Source organism: Grampus griseus (assembly GCF_964374135.1).
Source record: "Grampus griseus genome assembly, chromosome: 17".
Taxonomy (NCBI): Eukaryota; Metazoa; Chordata; class Mammalia; order Artiodactyla; family Delphinidae; genus Grampus; species Grampus griseus.
In genome coordinates, this window is record NC_139011.1 from 70855945 (window position 1) to 70869435 (window position 13491).

General features: G+C 39.8%; 1 protein-coding gene across 1 annotated transcript in view; it reads left to right on the plus strand.

Moving 5' to 3' along the window:
- Positions 1 to 241: 241 nt before the first annotated feature.
- The window catches only part of CYP7B1 (cytochrome P450 family 7 subfamily B member 1), a gene marked incomplete at its 5' end in the record, with an annotated part of 182147 nt that continues 168897 nt past the window's right edge, over positions 242 to 13491 (plus strand). The window contains one exon of the mRNA XM_082675252.1: positions 242 to 354. Coding sequence (XP_082531378.1) covers positions 242 to 354 — 113 coding nt within the window. The remainder of the gene's footprint in view (positions 355 to 13491) is intronic.

The following is a 13491-nucleotide window of genomic DNA, read 5'->3' on the forward strand; positions in this document are numbered from 1 at the left end:
CGGTGGCCGAGCGGGGCGGTGCGCATGGGGGGGGGAGGGGTGGGCCGGGGGAGGGGAGTCCGGGAACTTTGAGACTCGGCCCCGGGGGCCCTCGGTGACATTTCAGGCGGCGCCTCGCCAGGCCAGCCTCCCGGGACCCTCTGCCGGCTGCAGACTCGCCGGCCGCGCAGCTCGGAGAGACACCCCGGGCCGCCCCCCGCGGCCGCGCGCGATCCGGACGGTGGAAGACGTGGCCGCGGGCATGGGCAGCTTCTCGCTGGAGCCGTGGCTGCCGCGGCCTCTCAGCCCCCCGGGCCTGGTCCTCGCTGCGGCCCTGCTGCTGCTGGTACTGTATCTGCACGCCCGGCGCACCAGGTAAGCGCCCAGCCGCCCGGCCGAGCAGCCTCGCGCCTGGGTCACGCATGCGTCGTGGGCCCCGCGACCGCGCGCGACCCAGATGGTCCAGGGAGCCCCTTCCATGATTGCGGGCGCCGGCGTCTCTGGGGGTCGTGTGTAAAGACAAAGGCTCCGTCTGCCTCTTTCCCAGGCACACGCACACGTATGCAAGCGTGGGGACCAATTCGATTTGCTGCTCGGGCTCGGTTGTAGTCTGCCCTAGGTTTGCATTATACGTTATGCATCACGCATGGCTTCCAGACACGCTTTGGTGCCTTGTTACCGTGAGTTGATGCTTTGTGGCCTAGCATTCATAGAGTATTTCAGGAGCGGAATTTTCTTTCTTTTCATTCCACTAAAAGTGAAATGTTTTAGGAAAATGCCAGTGTAAGGTATGAGCAGTACCCCTGGGTGCCTGTCAGTGCCTCAGTTTACCACTGGTCCGCATCTGGAAAAATGCACCTCATGGGATTTTTGTGAGGACTTAATAAACTTATAATGTGTATTTTATACATTTACTCCGTTATTTTCATTAGAACAGAATAAACAACATATTAACACCAAAACCCAGAAGTGTGTCACTTCATTATCTGATTTGAAATGTGGAAGGAGAAACAAGAGAAGTTCAACATAAAAGCACTAACTTTGAAATCACTCATTTGTCTTTTCTAACCGGGTCACTTTTCATACTATCAGGTTCTTCTTCATAGCTTTTTTTTCTTTTTTCCTCCCTTGTTTTTTGTTTTTGTCTGATCATCTGGGTGGAGTGTGTGGTGTCATTCCCTGAGGTAGGGCAGGTTTGGAGGGACGTGTTAGATAAATAGTGAAGTCTGTGTTTCTGGTGCTCAGTGGCGAGGTCCGGGGAGGATATTTAATTACGAAAGTCACAAATATGAAAATGGAACATAAAATCATGAGTATAGATTGGTCACCTTGTGAAAAAGTTTGATGGAAAAGTAGGGGGCCCGGGCCACTCTCCTTGTTGAAGAGTCTGGCAGAAGAAGAAGGACCACCAAAGGAGACTGAGAAGGAGGGGCCAGTGGCATGGGAAGAAAACCAAGTGAATGTGGTGTCCCAGAAGCTAGGTAAGGACATATTTAAACAAGTAGGGGGAGTTACCTGTGCAGATGCTGCTGAGAAGTCTAGTGTGTTGAGGACAAAGGACCATCAGAGTTGACAAGATGCCGAATTGGTAAGAGTGAAGCTGAGAGTTAATGGGCATGGTAGCCTGTTTGAAGTGGATTGAAGTGCTGTCTGTCCTACAGTAGCTAAGATTTTATATTCCGACAAGAGTGCAATGTAGTATTGTTTCATATCTCTTGAGCCAGTAATTCCAGTAATTTTATTTAAAGAAATTGCTCCTGGTGAAATAATTGTGAAGGTCCTTAAAGATTTCACCAGCTCAGTGCTCATCGGGGCTGCTTATAATAGTGAAACATTAGAAAAAAAACCTAGATTTCTGAAAAATATTGGTTTAGTTAAAGAAATTCTAGCATATCCGAGTAGTAGAAAGTTATGTAGCCATAAAAAACTATAATGTAGACTATATGAAGACATAGAAAGCCATATTCAAGATACATTAAGTGAAAAAAATTTAAAAACACCGTTCGTATGCATGATGTCCATGACCTCCAGCCAAAGACTGCTAGGAACACACCTGTAGTGGAACAAGTTGAGTTATTGTTTATGGCAACTAGAAGGAACACACGCCATTCATTCTGGGTAAAAGAGTGTAGAAAGGACCTATTTATGGCATTTGGGTTTGTGTTATGTGATTTGGGGGAAGGTTCCAAGAAGCAAGCTTTTGCTCTGTTGGTAAGAAACTCTCAGAAAGCTGGGGCTGGTCTATGACTGGAAACCTTAATCTCCTCTATGAGGCAAGAGGAATGCTTTGAGGCTGAATCAGCAATTAGTAAGTAAGCAACAGACTCTAGAATTAGTAAGGTTTGGGGGATATTTGGTCATTTTATTGACTTAGTATTCATGATTTTTGTCAGTATTTAGACATGATTATGGATTGATCTCGTTTTTGACTTTATAATAGTCACAGAGTGGCTTTCTTTGATCACTTAAATGTTTGTTATTAAGAATGGCTTAATGTTTGTGCAATTGTTTCTGTTCATCAGAAGAGCGAAGTGTGGTAGCTACTGTCAACTGAAGAGAAATACAGAACCTAAAAGTTGTGAGTTATGTTGTATCCCGGAACCTTACTGAAGACTATATAGCCCAGAAGACAGCCTCTCAGGTAGCTCTGAGGAACTGTTCCGAAGAGGCAAGGGAGGCGCCAGGATATATAGGAGTTTTTGCTGAAAAAAAAAACATCATACAGTTGAACATCAAAAGATTACTGCTGATCACAAAAAAACAGACATTTCAAGTTAACGATTTTAGTGCTTTTCTACCTATGGGAAGGTGCAAGAGTCCAGGCTCATTGAAATGATTTCTTATATATGTATCTTCACTACCTGGGGCCAGCATCCTGTTTTTCTCCATCCTGAATTCCCCCCAGAGTGCCCCACACGGTCAGGGGTGGCTACAGTGGCGGGTGGCTAGACAGCATTTTGTTTACTAGAATGGCAGGCAACACTTTTTGTCCGCATTAGGAGTGCCAAGCAGGCATCTCGATGTCAGGGGTTGTGTTTATCTTTCTTAAAAATATAAAAGGCTGCAAGGATATACCACAGACATTTGAGGGGGGGGCAAATTTACATACAGTGAACTGTGTAGATTTTAAATGTACCATTCGATTAGTTTTCATACATGTAGACACCCGTGTAACCGTCACCCCAGTCAAGAAATAGAATATTTTCTCACACCTCTTTCTAGTTAGTCCCCACCCCTGAGCTCTGATTTAGTTTTGCCTGTTCTTGAACTTCTTATAAATGGGATTATGCAGTATCTTCTTTTGTGTATGGCTTTCTTCTGTCAACAAAATGATTTTGAGATTCACCCATGTTGTTGCATATATCAGTAATTCATTCATTCTGTTTCATTGCAGAGTAGTTTATGTTCTCTCTATATATCAACTGTGGTATATACATGTATATATCTACTATATATATATATATATATACTACATTTATTATGTATGTGTGTGTGTATGTGTTCACTACAAGTTGGTCATCTTAAAAGTCCTTTTAATGGACTTTTAGTTATTTCCAGTCCGGGACCATTACAAATAAAGCATATGTAGACATTCTTTTACAAGACTCTTTGTGGACATATATTTAGTTCCTTCTTGGGTTAAAATCCTGAAACCTATGAGAAGGTTGATGGATCATAGGGTAAAGACTTACACTCACACCCATTTTGGAAAATGCCATGTTTCCAATGTAATTGTACTTTTGTAACACTTCCACCAGTACATACTATATGAGAGTTCCAGTTGCTCGCTATTTTCACCTATGTCTGATGTGGCCAGTCTGTTAGTTTATAAACCCTATCTTTCTAGATTCTGAATTTTATTGTCTTCCCCTGAAGAGTGTTGCATTTTGTTTTAGTGTGCAGATGTATTTCTGGCCGATTCTCTTGAACTTGGGGGAAGCTTAGTTTTATCCTTTATAAAGATGAGTCTATGGAAAGCTCAAGATATTTACCAAGCTTCTTTTCTTTGATGGGATTCAAACCCTAAACTCCTGTCTCCCCAGCAGTGGGCAGCAGCAGAAATCTCTGCTCAGTTCTTTGAATATTGCAGCTGATGCTTTCCACAGGGCTCTTTGAAGTCTCCTCTACAGATGCACACTTCCAGGTTTGGCCAACAATTTGAAGGGTGTCTATATGCATGTTTTTCTAGGTTTCTCTTCTTGACTTCCAGCCACTTCAGTATCTCAAACTCTGACACCTCAGTCAGTAATATTGTAGCTTTTTGCTTGAGTTCCAGCTGTCTCTCCCCCTTGCAGACGGGTCAGAGGAAATACTGTCTACCCTGGACTTAATTCATTATGGGTCTGTTCTTTAAGGGTTGACTCCCCTTCAGTATCTGCCTTCTTTTGCTTGTTCTCTAGTGCATTTAAATCATTTTTTGTTTGTTTGTTTTGTCTTTTGCTATCTGTGAAAACGTTAGGTTATTTCAAGCTACCTCACCATTACTGGAACCCAAACCCAGACTTCTAACAGTGATTATATCTAGGTGGTATCTTTTTTGTGAAATGATTATTATTTCCTTTTTCATGCTTATATTTTTAAATTGTCATAATACATACGTATTTCTTTCATAAGACAAAAAGAATGATACATTTAAAATAAAACTTTGATAAATTCTTTTAAAATGTTTTTAATCATTTTTTTCTTTTTAGAAGAACCAGCATTCAGGGTCAGTGTAGTAATAGGATTCTAACTTAGAAGATAAGATTTGGGTGGTGCTAGGAAACCCAGTTCATTTCCAGAAAGTCATGATATATATATGATATATATATATGTGGATATATATATAAAATATGAAATATGTTTTTGTCCAATAATTAGATACATGTTTTTAAAAAATCACTGTTTACTAATAATAGACTTAAATACAGATACATACTTTCCAATTTATTTTAGAAGACAACATCATATAAAAGCAGAGTCTGTAGCAAGGCAGAGTTGAAAACAAACACATCTCTACTATTCTTTCCCTACCTCCCCATCCCCTGTAAAAAGGACAAAAGTCAGCCCTACCAAAACAATAGAAAATAAATATAAAATAGTTAAATTATTTTAAATAAATGAAATAAAAATTGGCACTAAATATTATACTTCCTGAAGAGCACACTTAAAACAGAATTAAAAGTTTATAATGAATAGGAGAAAGTGTTTACAGAAAGTATCATGGGGAAAGGACAATAGCACACAGTTTTTAAGCTTACAGCTCGGGATATGAGAAGTCTGAAATGGGCCTTACTGGCTTCAGTTAAGGTGTTGGTAGGGTTGCATTCCTTTTGGTGGGTCCAGGAGCGAATCCATTTCCTTGCCTCTTCCAGCTTCCTGAGGTCACCAGAACTCCAATCTCTGTTTCAGACTGTGACACTCCTCTTTCTTTTTTTTTAAAGAAGATGTTGGGGGTAGGAGTTTATTAATTTATTAATTTATTTTATTTATTTTTGCTGTGTTGGGTCTTTGTTTCTGTGCAAGGGCTTTCTCTAGTTGTGGCAAGCGGGGGCCACTCTTCATTGCGGTGCGCGGGCCTCTCACTATCACAGTCGTAGAGAATGGACTTGAGGACACGGGGAGGGGGAAGGGTAAGCTGGGATGAAGTAAGAGAGTGGTATTGACATATATACACTATCTAATGTAAAATAGATAGCTAGTGGGAAGCAGCTGCATAGCACAGGGAGATCAGCTCCATGCTTTGTGACCACCTAGAGGGGTGGGATAAGGCGGGTGGGAGGGAGACGCAAGAGGTAGGGCATATGGGAATATACGTATGCATATAGCTGATTCACTTTGTTATACAGCAGAAAGTAACACAACACTGTAAAGAAATTATACTCCAATAAAGTTGTTAAATAAATAAATAAATGATTTGAACCCAGGAGAGGACACCTCACAAATGACATCTTCTGGATGACATCAAAGAGAGTCCCCCTCCTTCGGAGATTCAGAGGGTCCACATTCTGTGACCTCTGAATAATCTCTCCGTCATCTTCCTTAATAGAAAATGGAATTAACAGCGACCATACAAGGTAGATACGAGAAGCAAAGTGCATGAGAAACGTGAACACGTTTTGTAAAGTGTGAAGTCACTTGAAAGACAGTTGGCTTGCACAATTAGGCTTCCTTGGTTCTTCCCAAAGATCCTTTTCTCTTAGTTGCTGTTGAGGGGGAAAAAAAGTGGGATGAGTTTCCTTCCCTCTTTCATCCTTCTCCCCCAACACACAAATCCCCACACCTCCAACATGCTGTAATTGGTAAGAAATAAGATTTACATGTTTTTAAGATGAATTTTAGTCAATGTAAAAATTCAATCAGTGATTTTTTTTGAGTTATGAATTGTCAGGGTTATGTAGGTAACACGTTGTTTTGAAATGTTGGTTTGTTGACATAACGGTATCACACAAGTCAATTTTCTTCTTTCTAATCACTTAATTACTCCCCAAGGCGGCCCCTGGTGCCCCAGGTCCCTCACATTGTTACCATTGCCTAGAAAGCGAGAGGAACTAGGTTGTCATCACTAGTGGATGTTTTTCTTCTTTCTTCCCTTTTTCTTATAAGAAAATGTAGGATAAGGATGTGGGCAGCTGAAAGCAAAGTCATTATCTATTCAGAAGAATGCTGATTTAACAGGTGGATTTTTATGTTTTTACATAGGAGGTGATAGGGACATCTCCAGGCACATTTGTGACTCTTGATTAAATGACTGATCAATTCCTGCAGGGTGCTACACTTACCTTTACTAAGCTGCGGAGTTTGGATTGGTCTTGTTACCATTTGAGACATTTCAGGCTGCATCACTATTTTATTTTGTAACTTAAAAAAAAAAGTTCCTGAAGATAGAGAGTATTCCCACTATGTAATTAGTGGAACAGGTAAGTTTTGAAAAACACATACGTTGCTGTTTAGTTGTGTGTCATTCAAAGTGACGATCCTGGAGATTAAGTTTTTCACACTTAATCTCCAGAACCTGTGAATAAGTCACTCTGCAAAGTGGAATGAAGGTTGCTCATCAGCTAACCTTAAAATGGGGGGTGATACCAAACTATGGGGTGGACCCAATGTAATCACACACTAAACCTGGAAGAGGGAGGCAGGAGAGGAGGTCAGTTGACTGTTGCTGGCTCTGGAGATGGATTAAGGAGTGCCAAGGCCAAAGAATGCAGGCAGGCTCTCGAAGCTGGGTAAACAAGGAAACAGATTCCCCTCTAGAGCCTCCAGAAAGAAATCTCGCCCTGCTTCCACCTTGATCTTAGCCTAGGGAGAGCCATTTTGGACTACTGGCCGACAGAACCACCCGATAGTAAACTAGTATTGTCTAAACCACAGATTTGTGGTAATTCGTTACAGTGGCCACAGAAAGCTAACACAACAGCCGGATCCCCCGTACTCTTTGCATTAAACTATACAGCCTCTTGCAAGAAGTTTCAGAGAGCAGAAAAGACTGGGACTGGAATCACTTTGCTGGTGGCCCACGAGGAGCAGGATAGAAGGCAAACATTTGTACATACTCAGTGTCTATGCTAATACATAATAATTGGAGAATTTTGGGTCCCAAGGTGCGCAGAGTACCACGAGCTATTCATTGATGTCTCTCTTCCTTAGCCATCAATTCACAAGTAAGGTTTGAATGTTTGTTATGTATCCATGTAACTCTGTGCATCTTTAAAATCTTTTGGAAAATGTGATGTGGGCTGCAGGCATTGAGGTGCATCCCTGCTTACTGCTACCCACAGCCTGGAGGAGAAAGCCCAGGGTGGCTCTGAGGAGTGCAAGGGGTCCGCGGTAACAGGACGCTGTACTTCACTGATTTCCCCAAAATCAGGTGAGCAGAGAGAATCATCAGCTGCAGAGGAAAGATTAACGGCTTCTTAGAGAAGAATATTTTTGTACTTTATCCAAAGTAAAACCCCACTGAAACGACTTCAGGTTACTGTTCTGTGAAAGACAAAGGACAAAGTTATAGAATGCCCCTTTGCTGAATAAGAGAAGGTGACATCTATTATATCGTGCATTTTTATAGCTGAAGCGCTCATTTTATGGCTTTGGCATTTTTTTTCAACATAGAAGGATTTGGGATGGGATCATTTTTTTGTCTATAGGAAAGTGGAAAGATTAATTAAGTCTGTAATTGCTTAATACAAAAATTAATAGAAATTTTAATAAAAGTACAATCATAACAGGATTTAAATCCATTGTCATTTCTCCTCATAACTTTATCCTAAATAGTTGATAATAATGAAGAAGAGACTATAAAAGCTTGACTTCAGTTTTAGCACTAGCACAATACCTGGCCCTGAGTAGGTCCTCAGTGAATACTTGTTATAAGAATGAAGGATGAATGAATGGGTTTGGTGCAGTAATTGTTATCTATTTCCAATATGAATATTTTAGAATTGTAGATATTGATATCAAAATATACAAACTGTATACAAAAATGTCATACATATCAATTTTCTGCCACTTTGATTAGAAAGTGAAGATTTCATAAGCAAATGCTTACCTATCATGAATATTTACAAGTGGAGAGCATATATTGGTTCAATGATTATTCTTTAGTATAAACCTGACTGAAAACATAGCAACTGGAGTGCAGTCAATTCCTAAAATTCCTGCTTCTGAAAATTCAGAGTTTAAAAATACGTATTGTTAACTTTCAGCTTTAGGTTCTGGATTTGTATAACTGGGCTTACGTTTCTGCTCCCTGGTGTGGGTGGACAGTGTGCTTTGTTGAACAGATCAGAGCTCCTTTGTGAAAGGGCTGAGCCTGGTATTGGTTAATCACATAGATTCACACACATTCGTCTTTGGTACCCTGAACACTAATAATGGTGGGATGATTACTGATAAATATTAGAGACCAGCATTGCTCTGGTGAAAGCATTGCTTTGTATTAGCTGTCCCTTAGGACTGTGGTCCCCCAGCCCCTTTATCCTAGAAGACAGGTGGCTTGTTGTTTGGTCATGTCTAGTGGTGACACTGTGTTTTGGCAGTGCTGTACTTTGGGGGCAGGATGTGAAGGGATTAACATTTTTGGATGATGGATAGTTACCTGGATTAGCTACTACGATATTGTTGACTTTTCAGTCTATTTTTGTGTGTTGAGTATGAAGTCCTACAGAATTGTTTTTGACTTGTAATAATGGCGGCCAATACTTTTGAGCGCTTCCTATGTGCCCGCAAGACACTGAGGCAAGTACTTTATAGCCATTATTAGATTTAATTGATTGAATCCTCCCTCAAAATAACTTTCCTCATTTTACAGAGGTAAAAAAGTAAGTCTTGTTTAAATAATATTCCCAAAGTCATACAACTGGAATACTGTGCAGTTATGGTTCAGATCCACAGTGCTTGACTTCAAGTCCGGCCATTTAACATTTGTGTTTGTTGTTTTACTTTTTAAGTTTTCTTTCAATAATGTTCTGGCATATGCCCTTACCCTTGTCTGAAAACGGAAGTATTGAAATCTAATATGACTTTAAAGCATTTCTAGTAGAAATTTAACTAAGCTATGAATACGTACATTTGGGCTTTTAAAAGAAGGATATGTTAAGACCGAAAAAAGCAGGCAGTACTAGCCTGCTGTCGTCTCCTTCTGACACTAGATGGTACGAAAGTGATTTGTTGGGCAGTGTGAGAAAACACCTGTTTTTCCTCATTCCATTTACTGGCGCTTGCACCCACTCACTTTAATGGCTTAGCAGAGGATTTGAGGTTCACCATGTGTCCACACTGTCCTTTGTTCAGATACAGTAGAGAACAGGACGGATCATGCCGGACCCTGTCTGTTTCTCTCTCTCTTCCTCTTTTAACATACACAAAGCTGTATATGTTAATGTATACGATTTGATGAATTTGGAGATAAGTATACATGAATGAAACCATCACCACCACCCGTGCCGTAAACATATCCATCGCCCGCAAAAGTTTTCCCACCCTCTTTATTATTGTTATTAAGGACACTTCATATCTACCCTCTTAGCAAATCTGTAAGTGTGTAATACAGTATAAACTAGAGGCACTATGGTGTACAATAGATCAGTAGGACTTATTCATATGGTATTACTGAAATTTTGTTATCTTTTGACTAATACCTCTCTGTTTTCCTCTCCCCACCCCCTGTTAACCACTGTTCTACTCTCTTCTGTGACTGTTTGAGATTCTTCATATGAGTGATATGACATAGTATTTGTCCTCCCGTGTCTGGCTTATCTGACTTAGCATGATTTCTTCTAGGTTCATTCATGTTGTCACAAGGGCAGGATTTCCTTCTTAAGGCTGAATACTATTCCATTATAAGCATAAACCACATTTTCTTTATCCATTTGCCCATCGATGGACATTTAGGTGGCTTCTGTGTCTTGGGCTATTATGAATAATGCTTTAATGAGCATGGGAGTGCAGATCTCTTTGGGACCCTTATTTCAATTTTTGGGGATATATACCCAGAAGTGGAATTGTGGGATCATATGGTAGCTCTATTTGTAGTCTTTGAGGAACTTCCATACTGTTTTTTATCATGGCTGCACCAGTTTACATCCCCACCAGCAGAGTACAAGAGTTCCCTTTTCTCTTTTCTCCACATCCTTGCCAACACTTGGCTTTTTTTTTTTTTAATATATATGTAATAGAGGTGTGAGGTTATATCTCATTCTGGTTTTGATTTGCATTGCTCTGATGATTAGTGATGTTGAGCACCTTTTCATATACCTGTTGGACATTTGTATGTCTTCTTTAGTAGAATGTCTATTCAGTTCCTTTGCCCATTTTTAAATCAAGTTATTTGGTGTTTTGCTATTGAGTTGTCAGAGTTCTTTATAGATTTTGAATATTAATTCTTTATCAGATGTATGGTTTGCAGATGTTTTCTCCCATTCTGTAGGTTGCTTCTTCATTTTATCAGTTGTTTCCTTTGCTGTGCAGAAGCTTTTTAGTTTGGCATAATCCCACTTGTTTATTTCTGCTTTTGTTGCCTGTGCTTTTGGTGTCCTATCCAAGAAATCATTGTCAAGAAGCTTTTCCTCTGTGTTTTCTTCTAGGGAAGACTACCTCTTGACACAAAGACTAATGAGCAGGTTGAGTGTCACACCTTAATCTTCTAGAAAACTTGTAAAAATTGATTCAAGGTCACTGTTTTCCAAAGGAAAATCATGTTGAGGGAACCTGGAATCAAAGGGAAGGGATACTTTCACCCTCTGGGAATCAATTAAAGATAATTGAGTGTGTTTCCCATTTTAACAATTTTTCCTAAATGGATTCTGCAACTTGTGTGTCACTGCTGCAGTTATTATTGCACTTAGAGAAGCAGCATTAAATATTGTGTGAAAAAGTGTTACAGACAGTTCAAATATTACTTGATGTAGCAAAATGTAGGTGTTTCTGATATATCTCTTGAATGCTTTCAGGTCTATAGTGAACTTTCAATCTTGCTTTGGATTTTAGTGATGTTTTCCACACGGACAAAGAATCTCAGTCCTGTGTGCAGGATGTGTAACTTTGCCCTTATTTCTTTGTAGGCATACATGCAACTTCTTTCACTATGCATGCAGTGTATGTGTGTGTGAATATATAAATGTATAAATATATGTGTGTATATATGTGTATATATTTCAAACTAGTTCTACCCTTTTTGCTTGTCAGTGTGTTATACCATATGGTATAGAGTATCACGCCAAAAGATAAAAATATTCCTAGAACATATGAAATCACCAGTCAACTGAAGAAGGGTGAAGACGTTTGACCACAGCATTTGTGACTCTGATGCATTTGTGGGCCACAGCATAATGGCTTAATACCCCAATTCTAAAAACAGGACGTATTTTGAAGTTAAAGTGGCTCTTACTTTTTAAGGGAAGGAATCCAAAAGTAAAGTCTTTAAAATTTTTATTTTTCTAAAGGCATTGATTCAAATAAGTGTTTTCTTTCTATGTTGAAATTCTCCATATGTATTTACAGAACTTTCCCCTCTTATTTTAATCTCTAGATTTACCGTACAGGGAGACATTGGAGATGGAACCCACTCCATTGGTGGATGGAGTCCTTTGGTTGTAAATAACACAACCACTACACAGTTTTTTTTGGGTGGGATGTTTCAACCAAAAAAGAAAGGTACAGAAGATCAAATCCTACAGTATTCCTAGGGACCATGGAATAAAGTCATAATAACAATGTGACTCAAGGCTGTTTAAGCCCCAGCAGTAAGCAATAAAGGCTCTGCAGATGGTCTACGGTAATGCCTTATTGTGCTACTCAGACTTTACTCATTTTACATCTCAAGTAGATTCAGGTTCCTTTGTGCCATATTGAATATTGTATTCAACTACTTAATTAAACAAAAATAGGGGAAAAACTTCAGCAGTTAATTTCCTAGCCAAGGATTGAATATATTTTTTACTAGAGAGATAAACTATCACATAAAATAGAGGAGGCGCCATTGCCATGAAATTTCTGGGTAGCAGTTCTGTAAATAGTTCTCATGTTATTTGATGAAGATCCAATCTTAATTTCTCATCTCTTCACTGATTATGATACTTATTCTTTTGTATTTAATCAGCTCTTCTAGTTGTCTTTTTTTTTTTTTTTTACAAAATGGCCCTACCTGGGCTTGATTTTTACAGGGGGATCTATAATAGAATAGTCTTGCTAGACTGCATCTTAGCAATGCCATTCTTCATTTTATGATTTATGTTTGCATTCTGCAGTATCGTAGTTAACTTCTTGGACAGTGGTTGCCTTACCTTGAGACAAACATAGATCTCGAAAATGTTCAAGCAAAAGTCTTATTCCTGAAACATCTACATATTTTATTTGTTCTTGTGCTTTTCCCTGTGTTCACTAGAGATCTACTACAGAGCAGTTTCTTTAGTCCCAAATATAAGTTAATAAAGTTGAGTAGATAGGTACAGATGTTCTTAATTACATTGCTTTGGAAGATATATGAAAATTGCCTTCCACTTTATAGGCAACTATAATTTTTTTTTTTTTTTGCGGTACGCGGGCCTCTCACTGTTGTGGCCTCTCCCGTTACGGAGCACAGGCTCCAGACGCGCAGGCTCAGCGGCCATGGTTCATGGGCCCAGCCGCTCCGTGGCATGTGGGATCTTCCCGGACCGGGACACGAACCCCTGTCCCCCTCATCGGCAGGTGGACTGTCAACCACTGTGCCACCAGGGAAGCCCCGGCAACTATAATATTTTTAAAGGGCTAGTCTTTGCTCTTCTAGAAGCCAAAGTGACCGATTCACGTCAGTTTTCTCAATCTGCTTTAGTGGGACTAAGATAACTCAATCCCTCTTTGAAACTCTATATTTGTACTCTTTTAAGACAGTCATATTTGAGAAGAAATTCTGGCCAAATAGAACCAAAAGCTGAAATAATGTCTGTTTTTGGACTTTAAAAATTGTTACTGTCTTATAAAAAAGAACACATAACTGGAGTCTCAAGCAGTGTGTTTCTATGATAGGGTAAGAGGGCCTTTAAGTATTTTAGG